This window comes from Mustela lutreola, chromosome 7 (genome assembly GCF_030435805.1).
Source record: "Mustela lutreola isolate mMusLut2 chromosome 7, mMusLut2.pri, whole genome shotgun sequence".
In the NCBI taxonomy this organism is placed as follows: Eukaryota; Metazoa; Chordata; class Mammalia; order Carnivora; family Mustelidae; genus Mustela; species Mustela lutreola.
The window spans coordinates 100,448,534-100,466,581 of NC_081296.1; the positions used below are offsets into that span (position 1 = coordinate 100,448,534).

The 18,048-nt window shown below is 35.1% G+C and overlaps 1 protein-coding gene across 2 annotated transcripts in view; it reads right to left on the bottom strand.

Moving 5' to 3' along the window:
- The window catches only part of MIS18BP1 (MIS18 binding protein 1), a 47,301-nt gene that overhangs the window by 16,547 nt on the left and 12,706 nt on the right, over positions 1 to 18,048 (bottom strand). For both annotated transcript variants that reach the window (XM_059182012.1, XM_059182013.1), the window contains exons 4-10: positions 13,070 to 13,143; positions 11,111 to 11,241; positions 8,748 to 8,835; positions 7,635 to 7,792; positions 6,920 to 7,071; positions 6,355 to 6,451; positions 2,997 to 3,864 (exon numbers count right to left, since the gene is read on the bottom strand). In XM_059182012.1, coding sequence (XP_059037995.1) covers positions 2,997 to 3,864; positions 6,355 to 6,451; positions 6,920 to 7,071; positions 7,635 to 7,792; positions 8,748 to 8,835; positions 11,111 to 11,241; positions 13,070 to 13,143 — 1,568 coding nt within the window. The remainder of the gene's footprint in view (positions 1 to 2,996; positions 3,865 to 6,354; positions 6,452 to 6,919; positions 7,072 to 7,634; positions 7,793 to 8,747; positions 8,836 to 11,110; positions 11,242 to 13,069; positions 13,144 to 18,048) is intronic.

An 18,048-nucleotide genomic window follows, 5' to 3' on the forward strand; every position in this document is an offset into this window, starting at 1 on the left:
AGTAGTTTCAGTATGTTCTATTTTTAAAGCTTTGCAGTGCTATTAAAATATCCTGTGTGGGGGATACAAAGTGGCTGGCTGGCTTAAAAACTAGGTGGCACTCTACCTCTCAGTTCAGTTGTCAGTCTTGGGTATACAGTTTAGTATCAGATCCTCACATTTGCAACTTAGGGGTGAGCTCAAAAGTTCATAAACAACTTTATATAGGGTTGCTTTCCCTAGCTCCTCCCTTTGCAATTTTAGTTCCTGGAGCTTTTTAAAAATTTTTGACTAAAGAATTCTGTGCCTTTATTGGCCAAACAGGCTACATGAGAGGCATGAAGCAGGAGGAGTAGATGGCTCTGAAGCCAGGCCTGCAGTGCTTCCTGTTTTTGGTTCGCTTTAGTTACCCAGCTCTGCAGTACACTTCATACAACTATCTTTCTGCAGTGCCAAGCCCAAAGAACAGAAAGAGAAAAATGCCAACACAGGTAGCTCTACCTTTTTCTTTCATGACCTGAGCTGAAGGCAGACACTTAACTGAGACACGAAGGAACCCCAGTTGCCCTCCCCTTTTGAGACCTATATGTAACTGGAGGAAGGTTTCCCACTTTCAGAGCTTTAGGTCCGCGTGGGCCCCACATGCTGCTGTGATTTTCATCCTTGCAGGATTACATGGGGACTGTGATGTAAGGGAAAGGAGAAAAGAAAAAGAGAACTGGGGGACTACTTCTACCGTTGCTGAGTGCTAGTAGTCCCTTTTCCTTCTCCACAAGCCAGAAGTGGAGGGCTTTTCTTTGAACTCTTAGCCATGCCTCAGTGCCCACTTCTACATTTTAAGTGGCCTTAATCTAGGTTAAGGAATACCAGAAGGAAAACTAGAATTATGTCCTCACTTCAGTGGTACTTAAAATTCTAGTCTTTCCAAACCAGCCTGCTACTATTTAGCTTCTTGAGTCAACAAAAAGCTGTTCCATGCATTCTGTTCACAGTTGCACACAAAAAAACATTAGAATGTGCTTTCCTTATCTTTTTGGGAACTGGAATCTTAATTTCATTCTTAACGAAATTCTTAATTTCATTAAAATAATCATAGATGAAATGGATATAGAGTAAAGGTTGAAAACTGTTATGATAACAAAATGATGGGATACAGCTGGAAAGGATAATTAAAGTAGAAGTACTGTATGCTGTCACTGCAAGACAGAAGGATCTCTATATAATTTGAAGATTAGTAAGAATGCAGGGCAGGTTTCTGATGTTAGAAGCACAGTATTACATTACATTAAAATTAATCTGGAGATACATAAAGCAGATTACACAGATGCAAACAACAAAGTAAAAATACAAAGCTACTTCCATAGTTCAGGCAGGCATAAGGAGTCTGAAAGAGTAGTGTGAAGAGAAAGAGTGCAGATGGAATGATCCTGTGGAAAAATCTATAGCTCCTTGAGAACTCCTCTGATTTAAAAACAGAATCAATAATGATAAAGTTTAAACACAGTTGATGGAAAGAATTACATTTTCAAAATCAGGAATGTCAGGCCAAGTAGACTGGCAGGGGAAAATAAGTTTAGTTTTTGACATATTATGTTAGAATCTCTGTGAGATTTATGAAGAGATGCCCAACAGGCAAAGGGAAACACAAATTTTATATATATATATATATATATTTTAAAGATTTTATTTATTTATAAGAAAGAGAGTGAGAGAGAGAGACAAGTGGGCAGAGGGTCAGAGGGAGAGGGAGAAACAGGACTGGGAATCATGACTGAGCCCAAAGCAGATGTGTAACCAACTTAGCCAACCAGGTGCCCCATGGGAAACAGAAATCTAAATACAAGAATTCAGGACTAGGGATACAAATTTGGGAATCCCTGTTCAAAGAGTAAAGTTAGAACTATGAAAGGAAAAGATCACTGAAGACTAGATTATCTTAGCAAGAAAGCACCCAAAACAAAGGACTTTGGAGAAGAAGGAAAATTCTCTGCCTGAAAATAAGACAGAGAAGGAACATTTAGGAAAATGAAAGAGAAGGAACATAGCACAGAGATTTCAAGAACAGTGTTTCAAGAAGGTAGATCTGAAAATGAATTCCAAATATTACAAGGTTAGGGAGCACTCAAGCAAATGAATCACCGATCGTGGTATGTTTCTATCTTTTCTCTTACCAATCACATCTTCTGAGTCCTCTTACAAACAAATAAGCAACCAAACACACATCTTCCCTTATATTCACACTCTTACCTATTTTTTTGTTCCCTAACACTGACAATTCTTGTGTTATCCACTTAGGTTGTCTTTACTCTCTCATTCACTCTCCATTGTTCAACTATGCTCTAGCTTCCAATGCTACTGCACCATTCAAATTGCTTGTCAAGTCTATGTAGCTAAATCCAATTCTTATCATATTTGGTTTATTAGCAGCACTAACCATGAAACCGTGGATGGATCACCTAATTTCTCAGGCTATTTCTACTTTGTAAATGCAGGGGGAAAAGACCATATTAAATAATCTACAGGTCTGAATTCAGCTTCAAAGTTTTGTAATTATAAATTTAACTAAAAAATATTTCTAAAACTATAAGACAGCAGCATTTCTCTGTTAAAGTATTTTCCCCACCTTAATAAAATTATATAAAGTATACATGGGATTACTTTATATGCATGTTCAGTGTGAAATGACAACCACAATCAAGTTACATAGTCACATAGTTACTCTTTTCTTGAGGGGGAGGGTAGCTGTCTTGAAACACTAAATGGGAAAGAAAGGAAGATTAACTTTTTTTTTGTTCATATGGAAGCTGTGGCCAACTATGGCCACAAAGCACATAGTCAGAAGTTATCTAGATTCTCCCTCCATTCTTTGTATAAATTTCTCTTCATGTGTTTTTGGATATCTTCCATATTAATGATAAGAGGTCACTCTAATCATCAGCTCTTTATTGGAATTTTTACATCTTCAACTGTTTTGTGGCCACGCTAGATATTTTAAAAAGTCAAATCTAACTACTTACCAATGAAGTTTCTGTAATTCCTTCTCATTCCATTCTTCATCCTGAATTATACCAGGAAAACATTCAAAGGAATGCCTATTTGTCTCATTAGAGCCCATTGCCTCAATAATTGGAGACTCCTTCCTAATACCAGCTTTCTGAAGATTTTCTTTAGCAGAACATCTAGCTTTCTTTTGTTTGATATAAAATTCACTTTCACTTTCTTCAGTTTCAGATTCAGAAATCACTGGGATTTTCCTTGTGGTGGTTCTTGTGCTTTTCCTTAGGTGAACCACTGTTTCTTTGGTATTCCTTGCTCTGGTTTTCTTAGCAATTTCAGCTTTCTTTCTAATTCGCTTTTCTGTTTCGCTCTCTTCACTAGACAAATCTGATGAAGACTGATGTTCATAAAATGACATAGATGCCTTTTTGGTTTTCTTCAATTTTGGTAACAACTTTGTATTTTTCTTAAAATTGGAGGTGACCATCTTTTCCTTTTTAGGATGAGATATTTTGATTTTCTGGTTGACAGTGAGCAAATCACATTCATTGCAATCTTCCTTGTTTTTATTTTTCTGATCTACACTATACTCAAATGCATTTTTGAAAATCTTTGTGGGCTTATTGATCAAATGTACAGTTCCATTTAAGTCTGTTTTACTTTCTTTCTGATGATTTGGCTCTGCAAAATCTGTTACTGCTTTAATGGTGCCACAGGACAGATTATACTTCATGCATTCTTGTTCTATCACTTTTTTAGACTTAAGTGGTGTCACTAAAATATAAGCTTCCTTCTGATTAAGAGCCATACATTTTCTTTCTTTGTCTGAGGAAAACAGCTGTCTTGAGGTTAGAATGTCAATGGATACATTCGATTCTTCAGTTCTCTCTTTAATTTCATAAGACAAAACCAAATATCAAAATCTCAAATTAGCTACAAAATAAAGCACAGAATTTTTTTTCTAAAATAAAACACATTTTTTCCCATAAACTCCAATGTACACATTACTGTCATTACTAGTCTTCCTGAAGCACCAGTCTGTTCATATTATTGCCCCTCAATTATAAACATATTTTTTATACCAACCAGTCTGTGACTTCCTACAGTCTACTTAGTGTACACATAAACTCCTCTGTCTGGCCTTGAATGTAGTTCTGACCTCTCACTGTACTCAAATCTGACCTATATTCTTTGTCTACTGCACCACTATTTCTCCCAATTTTCTTGATTTTCAATTTTCACTATCATTCTACTTGGAGTTTTCTTTACTCACAAACCAAATCACTACTTGTTTTAATTCCATTCTCTAATCCACCTCATCCACAAACTTTGTCTGATTCCCTCAAGTGAATAAAAAGTTCTCCTTCAAATTTCCTGAATACTTTTAAATAATATGTTTGACAATGTACCCTGCATTATAAATATACAAACTTGTCTTATCTTTGAACTAGACTGGAAAAAAATCCTTAATAGTAAGAATTTTATCTACATTTTTAGATTTTTTTTTGTTGTTGTTGGGAGTTAGTACAGAGCCTTTCACATATGCAGTAAATGATAAATATATATTAAATCAACTCTTGAGGTAAAATATTTAGGTGACATAAGAAAGCCACTAGTGTTGCTAAAACTTTACTAGGTATATAATTCCTTACATGAAATGCAAGCTATCCTAGTTAGGGGAATAAGGAACTCTATATTTCTGTGGCCCCATTATCATTCCTAATGGTGGCAATGGAAACACAGTTTTGCTGAGTTGTCCAAACTCCATGAAGCATTATGGAATAACAATCAAACCAGAACTTGGGAATCTTTATTATACTGTGTCGCTATTAAGGAAAGCAAATTAAAATAAGAGAAATTATCCAATTGCCATTATAAGTAATATATACAAACCATAAACCATCACACCAAGCATCATAGTGAAATACTGCAACAACCTACACATATAATGTACCATTTTACAAGATGAATGATAAAATAAAGACTGATGAGTAATGTTGGATGCTGGGGAGAAAAGAAGCCACTAAATTATAATTCATGAAGAAGTGGTACTAATTAAAAGTAATCAAAGTTTTTAAAAGTAATCAAAGATTACTAATTAAAAGTAATCACAGGCGCCTGGGTGGCTCAGTGGGTTAAGCTGCTGCCTTCGGCTCAGGTCATGATCCCGGGGTCCTGGGATCGAGCCCCGCATCGGGCTCTCTGCTCAGGAGGGAGCCTGCTTCCTCCTCTCTCTCTCTCTGCCTGCCTCTCTGCCTACTTGTGATCTCTCTCTGTCAAATAAATAAATAAAATCTTAAAAAAAAAAAAAAGTAATCAAAGATTTCTCAATGGATCATCTATCTTCCTAATGGAAGTGTTTTCTTTTAATTCCTCACAAAATCTGACTCAAATGTTCAACTGGCAATTTGAAACTTTTAAGCTTTCTAATTTTAAATAAAATATTTCTATTCTGAATATTTTTATTGATTTTATTAAATAATCTGAATAAAGATTCATCCTATTCTGGATACTTTAACCTAAGTCACATGATCCTGATAGTCTTTAAACATTTAATAAATGTTCTTCACTTTCACTTCCTTTCACTTATGAAATAAAATAAAGATGCTACTAAGCTGATGGATTTAACTCAACATGAAATCTGAAAATTGCTAATGTATAGAGAAAAGACTCTTTAAATTCTGGTATGCAGGATTTCAAAGAAATCATACTGAAAATCGACACACATAGCTAAATGATGGCATTAATTTCATAAAAAAATTCATAGTCTTTAAACATTTCTTTTAAATGTAAACCCAGTAAAGTTATATCACCATGAACATTCCAAAAATCATATTTAAAATAATAGCTTTGTTATTTAAAAAAAACATTATGGGTGCCTGGCGGGCTCAGCTGGTAGAGCATGTGACTCTTGATCTCAGGGTTATCAGTTTGAGCCCCATGTTGGGTGAATAATTTACTTTAAAAAAAGAGATTAAAAAAAAAATAAATAAAAATTATTTAATATCTAGATTAAGTAAGGGAAACCTACAAGTAAATATGGTATGTAAGGTAATAGATTATTTTATTATGCAAATTATGTTTTATAGAAAAACCATACTTTATTGTACATCTAAAACTAGTAACATTGTATGTTAATTATGGCTCAATTAAAGAAAAAAACTGGTATTCTGAAAAAACACCAAAAAAGCCCCTGACACTTATAACCATTGTAATACTCATTTACCACTTTAGATTTGGAAATTTTGAGATCACTTTTACTATATATTTAATATAACTTTATTATATATTTAACATAATATTATATAGTATTATTATATTAAAAACATGTCAAATAAGAGTTATCTGCTTATTATAAAATCAATAAAGATATAATACCTTGCTTCTGACTTTTAATTATCGTTTCATCTGCTCTTTCACAATTTTCAAGTTTCTTTGAAGACAAGTTTTCATATTCTTTCTTCCCATTTAATTCCTTCAAAACAAAAAAAATAGCTTTTTATTTTAACAACTACTACCTACAAACAGGACCTCAAGTATTTTCATAGTATGTATCAAGCATGCAAATATCTAGGTACATTTAGTTCTACAAATTTCATTAATGGAGGCAGTCAGAAACTCATTTGCCAGAGCTTGAGTTTTGGAATCACCATGTGGGTATCAACTATCTTAGATATTTCCTATAATGATTTAATACCCATGATATGTCAACTGCATATACAAACACACAAACAAACACAAACACACTTTATTTAAGCATTACTCTAAAAGCTAAACTTTGTTTTATTGACTTCACTTTTCCAACGAGGCACGGAGAAAATAAGTATCAAGGCATTGTCAAAGCTGATATTTAACAGAATTCATGATTTCTGATTTGGTCCTGAACAATTTTAGTAGCATCACACCACCACTCTACATATCACAGTGTACAGTAAAAGCTTACCTCATTAGATAAGTCATTTCCTCCTCCATTTTGAAAAGTATTATTTACATGGTCATCTGGGAGCCTTAATGGTGGTTTATTTTGGCAATTACCATGGCACACGTTTAATTCTGTGGCTCCTGGCAACCTACTGCGCTTACTATTTTTCACTTCTATGTGTACAAAGATGGAGATATTAACAAATTATTAAATAGAAGATAAACTGCCTTTCCACATTAAAGAATTCACTTTCAAGAAATGTTATCTAGAAAGAGTAGTAAATTAATGTTCATACTTTTTTTCCAGCAGGAGGGAGGGTGGGATATGAGGCAGATTACAGTTTTGGCAAAGAGGTGACGCAACAGTTCTGTTAGCTACCTTATAGCAATGGTCACTCAAAAAAAACATGCCATTCCCTCCATGGAAGCAAACTGGTTTTGTCTATTAACAAAAATGCAATTTGATATAAAAATATAGGCATTTGTAATATAGGTCCAAGATGGGTTGGTAACCTAAATACTTAAGTCTAGGAAAGTGAAAGAAAATCACCTTTCATTGCCATGTTTATTAGTGTTCTTGATTCTGATGAACTAAAACATAATATTTAAAGAAGTAAGCAGAGAATAAACTGCACTGTTTTTCAAGTATTAAGAAATAAGAATTTTAGGGCAGTGCAAGTCAAAAACTAAATACACTATAAACAGTGTAGATTTAAAAAAAAAAAAAGCAAACATACCCAAATGACAACAATCAATGTCATAAGTAGTGCTGGCTTTTTGGAGGACATCTGTTTGGTTTTCTCTCACATCATTTTTTGATGATTTTTGTATATCAGGGACAAATCTTCCCACTTTCTGTTTTTGTCTGGCCTTTCTCTCTTTCTTTTCACAAGCCCTAAAAACAAGTATAGCATTTTTCCTCTAATATTTGTTCTCAAAAAACAAAAACAAAAAAACTGAACATATAAATAAAGTCCCTCAGATAAAGCTCCTCTCCCAGCAAAGATTAATCTTACATTATTTAAACCTTTGACTTCTACCTCTTCCCCCACAAAGAACTGAAAGACAGCACCTTAAAAGAATCATAAAACCTTGTAAGTGTTTACTACTCTATGCTCTTTCATTTTCTACTTAAGCTAATATTGTAAGAAAATTACAGGACAATTGCTGACAGTTGCCTATTTCTGGAAATAAATTTTACTGAAACATTGCCACGTTCATTCATTAAAGTACTGTCTACGGTTGCTCTCCTGTTACAAAGGCAGAGTTGAATAGTTGATAGCAATATGCCCATAAAAACACTTCCTATCTGGCTCTTCACAGGACCATCCCTCCACCCCAGCACTATAAATTATACAATGGTACTGTGATTAATTAACTTATATCACTGTATCCCCTGTGAGTTCCTTTAATGGCAAGAATTAATAAAATTTTCTTTGCCTTTCCTGTGCCAACACAGTGTCTGCTAAGCAACTGACAATAACTACTGATGGAATGAATGAAAAAAGACCAAGAACTTAACACCCATGTTTAACAGCAACATCCCTCTTAAATGGTGTTTGAATGAGGATGCTCCCTGAAATGTCAACGGTATTATTTTCCTCTTAGATTTATTCCATATGACAGAAATTCTAGTAAAGTATTACTGCTTTCTAAAAATCCAGGATTAGAGAGAACTTTAAAACTAGCATTCCCTGCCCCCCCGAAAAACAAGTTAAAACCAATTTAATTGGTTAAACAGATATATTTGTAAAAGCCTCCCAAATTTTATACCTAAAATGGGTGCATCTTATCAAATATAAATTATATCTTAATAAAGTTAATTTTTTAAAAATTAAGAAGTACTTTACCTTAATTGTTCTAGAAAATTATCAATATGCTCTTTCCATTTTTCTGGAAAGCCAAACATAAACTTCCTTATGAGATAATTTGGATATCCTATTTAACAATAAACAAACAAAAATTATCTAAAAGCTAAGAATTTTAAAGACATATCATTGGTTCATTAGATCACTGAAAAAACATACACTTATTGCTCACTTTGTGCTAGGCACTGCCACAGACATTAAGGATTCAGCAGCTAACAAAACAAAAATTCCTGTCTTCATGGAACTTGACTTTTAGTGTGAAAGAGTAAGCAAACCAATAAATAAACATCTTGTTTGTTAGATGGTCACCAATGCTATGGAGAAAAATTAAGCAGTCAGTCAGCAAAAGGATACTAGTATACATATGCTGGGGGAGGAAGAGGGGTGCAGCATTTTTAAATGAGGTTCTCACTGAAATAGCATCATTTGAGTAAAACTTTGAAGGACATGAGGGAGTAAGCCATGTGGCAATATGGGGTTAAAACACTGGAAGCAAAGGGAACGAAATAAAAGGCTATGAGATAAGAGTGTGCCTGGCCTGATGTAAAAATTAGTATGGTTGGAGAGAAGTGAAAAGAAGTTAGTACTAGGAGACTACTCAGAAGGGAATAGAGGCAGTAGAGGAACATGGAAGATGATAAGGCTTTGGGGTAATTTTATGGGCCTACTCTTTTACTTTGGGTAAGATGGAAAGCTACAGAAAAATGTTTAGCAAGGGAGCCACAGGATTTAACTTGCTTAAAGAGGTCTGTATTAGCTGCTATTTTGAGAAGTCTCTGGAAATACAAGTGAAGAAACAATGAGACCAGTTAGGATTCTGTAATGATTCAGATAAAAGGTAAGGGAGGTCGGGACCATAGAGGTCAGCAGAGGCCTGGCTTCTCAATAAATTATAGAAATAATGCCAATAGGATGTACTGACCCACTAAATGTGGGTGTGAGAGAGACAAGATTCAAAATGCCTCCAAGCATTCTGGCTAGCCACTGGTAATAAGGAAAGAGGGGGAAGACTATTAACATTACCTAAGCAAATTAAGCAGATTATAGGGAGAAGACCAGGTTTTAGACATACCAAGTTTGAGATGCCTGCAGACATCCTAGTGGAGATGTCAAATGGGCAGATGGAAAATGAGTTGAGTGGCTTGGGGAATTTTTTTGGTAAGAGATATAAATTCAGCATTTGCTTACCATATAGATGAGATTTAAAGCCTCAAAGAAATAAGCACATCATAGAATGTATATACAAAGAGCTAAAGTCTACTCCATATTTAGAGGCAAAGAAGAAAGAGCAAAATAAGCAAATAAACTAAGAAGGAATAGGGAGAAAGGCAGCATGAAAATCTGAATACGGTGATCCAGAAGGCAAAAAAAGAAGTATTTCAAGGAGATTAAGTATGAATAACTATGATAAGCAGATACTTGATTTAGCAATGTGGGGGCCATTGGTAACTCCGATAAGGTCTGTTTGGTAGAGAATTGTGATTTAAGGCACGATTAAAGAATTTTTTTTTTTTAAATAGGAAAGAATTCAAGGAATTAGAATCTTCTGAGCTGTTTTTGCTGTAAGCAGTAGCTGACATAAGTGGGGTTAAAAGGGTTTTTGTTTTTGACAGGATAAGGGAGAATTACTGGAGTGATATCCCTGAGTAAAAGAGGGAAAATGGAAAGTACGGTACAAATGGAGAGGTTGACACATTCATAAACAAAAGCAGATACATATGCAAGCAGGTCAACAGATGTGATGGTAAACTTCTCTTCTGATTGTTTCTATTGCTCAGGTGCTCCCCTCCCTCACCCAGCACCTCTACTGTGAGAGGAAAAAAGGAGGTATTGAAAATTTATAAAAATATGCAATAGTCATCAAGGAGGATGGGAGAGTGAATGCAATAGGGAAATGGGGTAAAATACCAAGAGACCACAACTTGTTGCTGGTAATCACAACCTTTAAGATACTCAGGTATGTTTTTCTTCGGCCACATTACTGTGTGCAAGGCATAGACAGAAAATTAGATAACAGGACTGGGGTTGTGCTGGGCAGGTTCAACAAACTAGGAAGCTAAATTATAGCTTTATAAAGCAGTTTCTCACACAACAACATTTCACTTGACTTTTTAAAAATCACTGAACTTATTTAAACTGTCATTAAGGGTGATTAAATCAGAGAAAAATAGTCAACACATATAATAAATAGTTTTACATAATGTGGACAACTCTGTTTTAATTTTTTGTTTTGATTGATCCATAATTTTAAAACACCTAAGAACAACAAAAAAAAATAGGTATCACTGTTAGGAATATGGTTAATTGATTCATTTAAAGTAATTTATAATAATGACAGTCATTACCTGCTTCCTTCATGGAAATCCGATCTATCATCCCTTTTAATATGTAAATATTGCCTGATAAAGTCCTAAGTTTGTTGTGCTTAATCCGTTCTATAATGACATTACTGTGCCAATATATGTTAGTGATGTCTCTAGGAGAAAATTAAAGGCCAAAATATTCACATTTTACATATGTAAGTATACAAACTTATAATAATAAAAAGTAATAAATTTGCACTCTACAAACATTTAGCAATATTATCCATTTAATTATAAACATCTGAGGGCCAAACATTGTAGCAGAATTCAACTGCCTGGCTAATGTGATCCTCAGAGTATGTAATAAGAAACTACTGTGGCCAAACCAAACCACTAATATAAAATTTATCATTAGCAAAGAAGCAGGGGCCTTCTCTAAATGGTGCTGACAATGCCTGCAACTTCATCTTAACTGATGCCAAGTTTCTGAAGAATGTTTTTCTGTCCCTCTCCTCAGGGACTGAGCTGTTAGCTTTCATGCAGTTACATAGTTTGGATTCCCCTAATCCTGTGAGTACTTTTTGTCTTTTTACCCTCACTACCCATCCAAGTATTTTTACCTTCCTTTCTGAAAATACCAAAAAAAGAGTTCCAACTGGGAAAAAAAAAACTGCAAGATCAAATCACTAACCCATAAATCTACTCTTTGTATTTCCTTAAATGAAGCTAGGAATATAAAACAGAAAGAAAATATAAAGATGTATTAGATAAATGTTGAACATTCCCAATTCATCAGGTAACTAGTAATAAACACACTAATTTTAAGGGTAATATGACAGTTAAGTTCCTTTCATTTGGTCAAATGGGACTAAACTCAGTCACATTTTAATACAGTGATCCTGTGCTTTTTTGTTTCATTTTACTTAACAGTTAAATAGCACTCCAAAAGCACTGTTCTCAAGTCTCACAAATATTAACTACTTTAATATTCAAAATAACCCAAAGAATAGGTAATATTATTATCTTTGTGCAGATGAAGAAACTGAGACTGATAAAGGATAATAGTGCCCATGGTAAGGCAGCTGGAGCGTGATTCCAACAAAGACCACCTCTTTGACATTAAGGACATTGGCCCAAGACAAGCAGAAATAGAATGGGCAAGACAGATTTTAAATAAGTAACTTACAAACTTCTAGGTGAGTACCCTGAACAGTGATATCTTATTTTATGACAACTTTTATTACAATTTTATTTTAACCACTAAGAAACTGGTCTTTAAAAAGAGAAAATGGTGCTAATAGAGTAGCAAAATTAGGCAAAGTCCACTCACCTGATGACGCTTTTGCTTTAGGGAGAACCAGAGAGTGCCAATGATTACTTAATATGTAGTTGTATGGCAAAGTGTTAAATAATTCTGATTCCTTTTCTGGATCAGTAATTTAGATCTGGTTGTCCCAATTTAGATGTGAGAATCTGGACTGAAATGCATGTAGTAAATATTAACTACCCATATATAATTAAGCAGAGAACACCAGTCCACTTAATAGAAGCTCTTTAAAATATAAAGCATCATGAGGGGCACCTGGATGGCTCAGTGGGTTAAAACCTCTGCCTTCGGCTCAGGTCATGATCTCAGAGTCCTGGGATCCAGCACCACACCGGACTCTCTGCTCAGAGAGGAGCCTACTTCCTCCTCTCTTTGCCTGCCTCTCTGCCTACCTGTGATCCCTGTCTGTCAAATAAATAAATAAAATCTTAAAAAAAAAAAAAAAAAAGCATTGTGTATACAAATTTGAGTTGTTACTATTCTAAAAGGAACTTAACAGGCGAAAACAAGAAATCTGGTTATAATCAACATGGCAAGCTTCTGCACAGTCCTTTTACTTTTCTGTCTTCAGTTTGTAACCCTGTTACAAAGTCTTTGTTTTGTAGGAAGATGCATCTCCTTCCAGCTCTTATATACTTATAAATTTTATTAAAATACTGAAATGTTATACTTACGTCAATTTTCCTTCTACACATATAGCGGTATTATTATTTATGATTTTAATCATCCATTCCTGTAGCTGGACCACCTATCAGCATAAAATGAAGTATATATTTCCTGTTACTTGTAGCAAAAGCATTACAAAATCAATTTACATCATATAAAAAGAAAAAACTCACATATTTAGTGCTCATCTATGTAAGAACCACATTCTATTTTAAATAATAACAAGGTAAAGACTCTCATATACAATGAAAACAGAAAAGAGGAAGATTAGAAGTTGTACTGCATAATTTTTTGTCCAATCCAGAATCAGTTCTCCGTCAAATATTCTTATATCAAATATCTCAACCACTGAAGAAAAAAAAAAAAAATCACCTAAAATTCTAAGGTATCCATTAAAGACAAAAGACCTGACTTTTATATGAGTCAGCTGTGTAGTATATACTCCACCATCATTCTTATCCTAAAAAAAAATAGCATTTTTCTTTTTTCTGCATATTTGGTTTTGAATTGCATTTAATTTTCTTTAAACTACAAAGGTGATTACTAATAATCTATATTTCACAGCAGTCTAATCCAGAGCAAATATCTAAACAGCTCAGAGAATTATTTTAGGACAAAATCCTACTGTAGAGGAAAATTTCTGTGAATGTCTGTGTTGAGAAATTGCTTCTACTATGTAACAACACTAAACTATTTCTGATGAGAAATTCAGCAAAAGTCATAACTAATTTGAGTAGCCATTTAGTATACATACAAAAAATTATAAATTTATAAAGACAAATTCTTCTGTGGTAGTTTTATAGCAAGTCAGAAAAAGATGCTAAAATGAAAGGTCCTTCTATTTATTCCACTTTTCCTCAGTTATGTTTATTTTTATTTTATTTTTTCCTCAATTATAAACAAGCAATGAAATTCCTTTTTCATTTTTAACACTTGGATATTTGGAACTATATAAGATAGATCAAGGACAATCAGATGGAGATGATGTTAAAAACAAAAAATAAGGGACATCTGGGTGGCTCAGTCATTAAATGTCTGCCTTCAGCTCTGGTCATGATCCGAGGGTCTTGGGATGGATCCCTGCATTGGGGTCCCTGATTCACGGGAAGCCTGCTTCTTCCTCTCCCACTCCCCCTGCTTGTGTTCCCTCTCTTATTGTGTCTTGCTGTCAAATAAATAAATAAAATCTTCTAAAACTATTTAAAAAAAATAATACTAGGCAACGTTCCAAGTATTTTAGATTCAATGACTCAGGTTATCCTTATAACACTAGGAGGCAGATAATGTTTTCCTCATTTTATAGATAAAGTAACTGTAAAGTCAAATTAAATAACTTGCCCATGTCACACATAGCTAGTTAGGGGCACAGATTGGTTACAAATCTGGGAATTCTGGCTCCAGAATCTTGTACCATCCTGCTTACATAAAATATCAAAACGTGCATTCATGCTCATTCAGCATAATATTCTTGACCTGTACTATATGCCAGGCACTGTTAGGCAGTAGGATTCAGCAAGAAACAAAATGGCTGCCCTATTACAGCAAACACTGGTGTGTGTGTGTGTGTATGCTACTGTGCGCTCACAGGGGCTGAGGGGTGGATGTGTAGAAGCAAGTAGAGTGGTGATGGTTATATCCAAACAAATGGACAAATAATGTCTGACAGTGATAATTATAAAAAATAAGTACAAGACATGCTTACTTAGATATGATAGGGAAGGTCTTGGAACAGAAAACTGAGTAAAGTAAGGGACAGGATATATGGGTTACCTGGGAATACATTCTTCCAGGCAAAGGGAATAGGTACAAAGTCCCCAGATAGATAGCACAGAGGGCACAGCAGCTTGAATAAGCAAGAAAGCAACAGAGGGGAGTGAGAGATGAGATTAGGCATGTCAAGGACTGAATTATGTAGAGTCCTGTAAAAGATGGTAAAGGCTTAGGGTTTTCTCTTAAGATAAAAAGATAAAAAGTTACTGGAGGATTCTGAGCAGAGTGGAGACATGACTTAATATTTTATGGAGTTACTGGGTAGAAAATGGACTATATAAAAATTCTGGCAGGGCACCTGGGAGACTCAAGTTAGCTAAATGTCAGACTTTTGATTTTGGCTCAGGTCATAATCTCAAGGTCATGAGATCAAGCCTTGTGGGGGCTACGTGCTTAGCGAGGAGTCTGCTTAAAGATTCTCTCTCTCCCTTTCCCTTTTCCCCTGCTTGTGCAAATGCTCTCTTTTCCTTTAGGGTAAACAAAAAAATCTTTGGAAAAAAAAAAAAAAAAGGAAAGGAAGGAAGAAAAAAAAAATAAAGAAAAAATGGTGATTCTGGCTGTCTGAAAAACAGAATGGAGAGAACAACAGCGGGGAGCAAGGAGACCATTAAGCTATTATAGTAACCAAGATTTTATGGTACCCTGGTTAAGGTAGTGATTGAGTATTGAGAAGTGGCCAGATTTAGGACAGAAGAGCCAACAGGATTTCCTCACAGTCTGGAGTGGAGTATGACAGAAAAACAAGAGTCTCAAATGAATCTGAAATTTTAACCTAAGTTAAAATTTGGGGGAATGGTATTACTATGTACCAGGATGGGACACAGCTGAGAGAAATTTTGGGGGAAGAAATCATTTTAGACATATTAAATCTGAGATGCCTATTAAATATCAATGGAGAAGTCCTATAGACAATTGAATATGTGACTGTGGGGTTTAGGAGAATGTTCTGGACTTGAGATATATATTTAGGAATTATCAGTAAAGAAATGGGATGTAAAGCTACAGCAGTGGATAATCCAGTCTCTAGAGTGTGTGCAGGCACTAGAGAATCAGTTTCAAGGACTGATTCTGGGGAATTACAGTATTATAGATAGTGACAAGAGGAAGCAGCAAACTGGAATGAGAAGAATGGCCAGTGAGACAGTAGAAAATCAGGAGTGAGGTATCATGGAATTCAATAGAAAAAAACAATACAATGTTTTAAGAAGGATGTTTTGATTCAGCTGTGTTAAACCCTTGTCTGCAACAGAATAAGAAGAAATAATAATTACTAGTTTGAGATCACTGGTGAACCTGAAAAGGGCAATCTTCACAGCGATTTATGAATGCCCAAAGTAGAATATATTTCAGAAAGAATAAGAACAAACACCTCTATCAAGGTGTTTTACAGTAAATGGAAACAAAAAGATGGGGTGATAGTTGAAATGGGATAGGGAGTAACAGGAAGGCAGACTTTTTCTTTGCATTTTTCTTTTTTTAAATGCAGGCCATGTTTCAGCACATTTATATGCTAATGGGAATTTTCCACAAGACAGAAAACAACTGAGGGGATAATTAGAGGGACAAAGTTCTATAGGTGGTAAGAGGAGGTGAATTGGCCTTGAAAAGGGAGCACAAACTGTTCATCCATTATAAGAGAAGGGGAAGCAGAATACGTGGATAGAGCAGCCGGGAGATTGGTGGATTTGGTAATGGGAACAGGAGGTTCAATAATTTGGGAATTGGGCTTTCTCTCATTCTAATAAATAAATAAATAAATAAATAAATAAAATCTTTAAAAAAAAAAAAAAAAGGTTGAGAATGGAAAGAAAAGCAATAGAGTCCAACAGTTAAAGGGATGGTTAAAATGATGGGACCATGGAATCTGTAAGGTAAAGAGCGACATGAGGAAAGAAGAGCACTTATGGTCTAAAGGATTACCTTAGTAAGGTGGAGTATTCATGGTGAGGGAGAAGGAAGAGTGCTAGGGGTAGAATGACCTGGAAAGGCAGGAGTTTGTGTGAGCAGGATGCTTGAAAGTGAGAATCTGGAGAATGTACTGGCAAAGACAAGGTATGAGTATGACTAGGGTCGACGGTAATGGTTAAGGGAAAGGTCATTTAAGATCAAGAATTCAAGGAGGCTGGGCGCCTGGGTGGCTCGGTTGGTTGGACGATTGCCTTCGGCTCAGGTCATGATCCTGGAGTCCCGGGATCGAGTCCCACATCAGGCTCCCAGCTCCATGGGGAGTCTGCTTCTCCCTCTGACCTTCTCCTCGCTCATGTTCTCTCTCACTGTCTCTCTCTCAAATAAATAAATAAATAAATCTTTAAAAAAAAAAAAAAAAAAAAAGAATTCAAGGAGGCTGGATGGATCATCTCTATGGATGTCAGTGTCACCAGAGTTAATGACAGAAGTAGAAGCAGAAGAAAAATTAACAGGCGTTAAACGCTTTAATGGTAATGCAAGGTTATGACTAGCAAGTTGTATTATATAGGACTACAAGGAGTTTCAGGGAGTGATAAAGTTACAAGAGCTATAGCACTTGCTTCAAAGAAGGTGGGAGGGGCTGTATTAGAGAAAAGGAAGGAAAATGGCCTGAAATAGTAATAAGGAACAAAAGAGATACATTCTATCATCTTTAGGCCCAACAATATGAGATAAGGGAGAAAAAAGAGCCACTATTTAAGAAAAGAAGCTGTATTTTGGTTAGAACAAGGTTAAGAAATGTTCACAGAAAATTGAGAATTTTAACATTTTGCTGATGATATACCTTGAGTTCAAGAGGGTACAATGCAGTGTTTGGAGATGAGAGACAGATTGGGTCAGAACTAGGGCATGTACAGAACTGTATACAGGTAAGAGTCTTGGAAGGCTTGGTCTTCTTGTAGTAAATAAGATAAACAACACTATAGCAATGACAGAATTAGTATGTGGGATCTCTCATTACAGTTGTCTTCGAACTTTTTGATCAACCCACCTCATACATTTTTAAAGCAACATCCAAAAATTTTCATCAAGTCTAATATTTGCAAATAATGCAATTTCCAAAGAATACATTGACATACAGAACTATAAGTGTTACAGGGGCATCTCGGCAGCTCAGTTGTTTGAGCATCGGATTCTTGATTTTGGCTTAGGTCATGATCTTGGGGTCCTGGGACTGAGCCCCACATTGGGCTCCACACTTAGCAAGGAGTCTGCTTGAGGATTCTTTCCTTTTCTGTCTGCAAACATC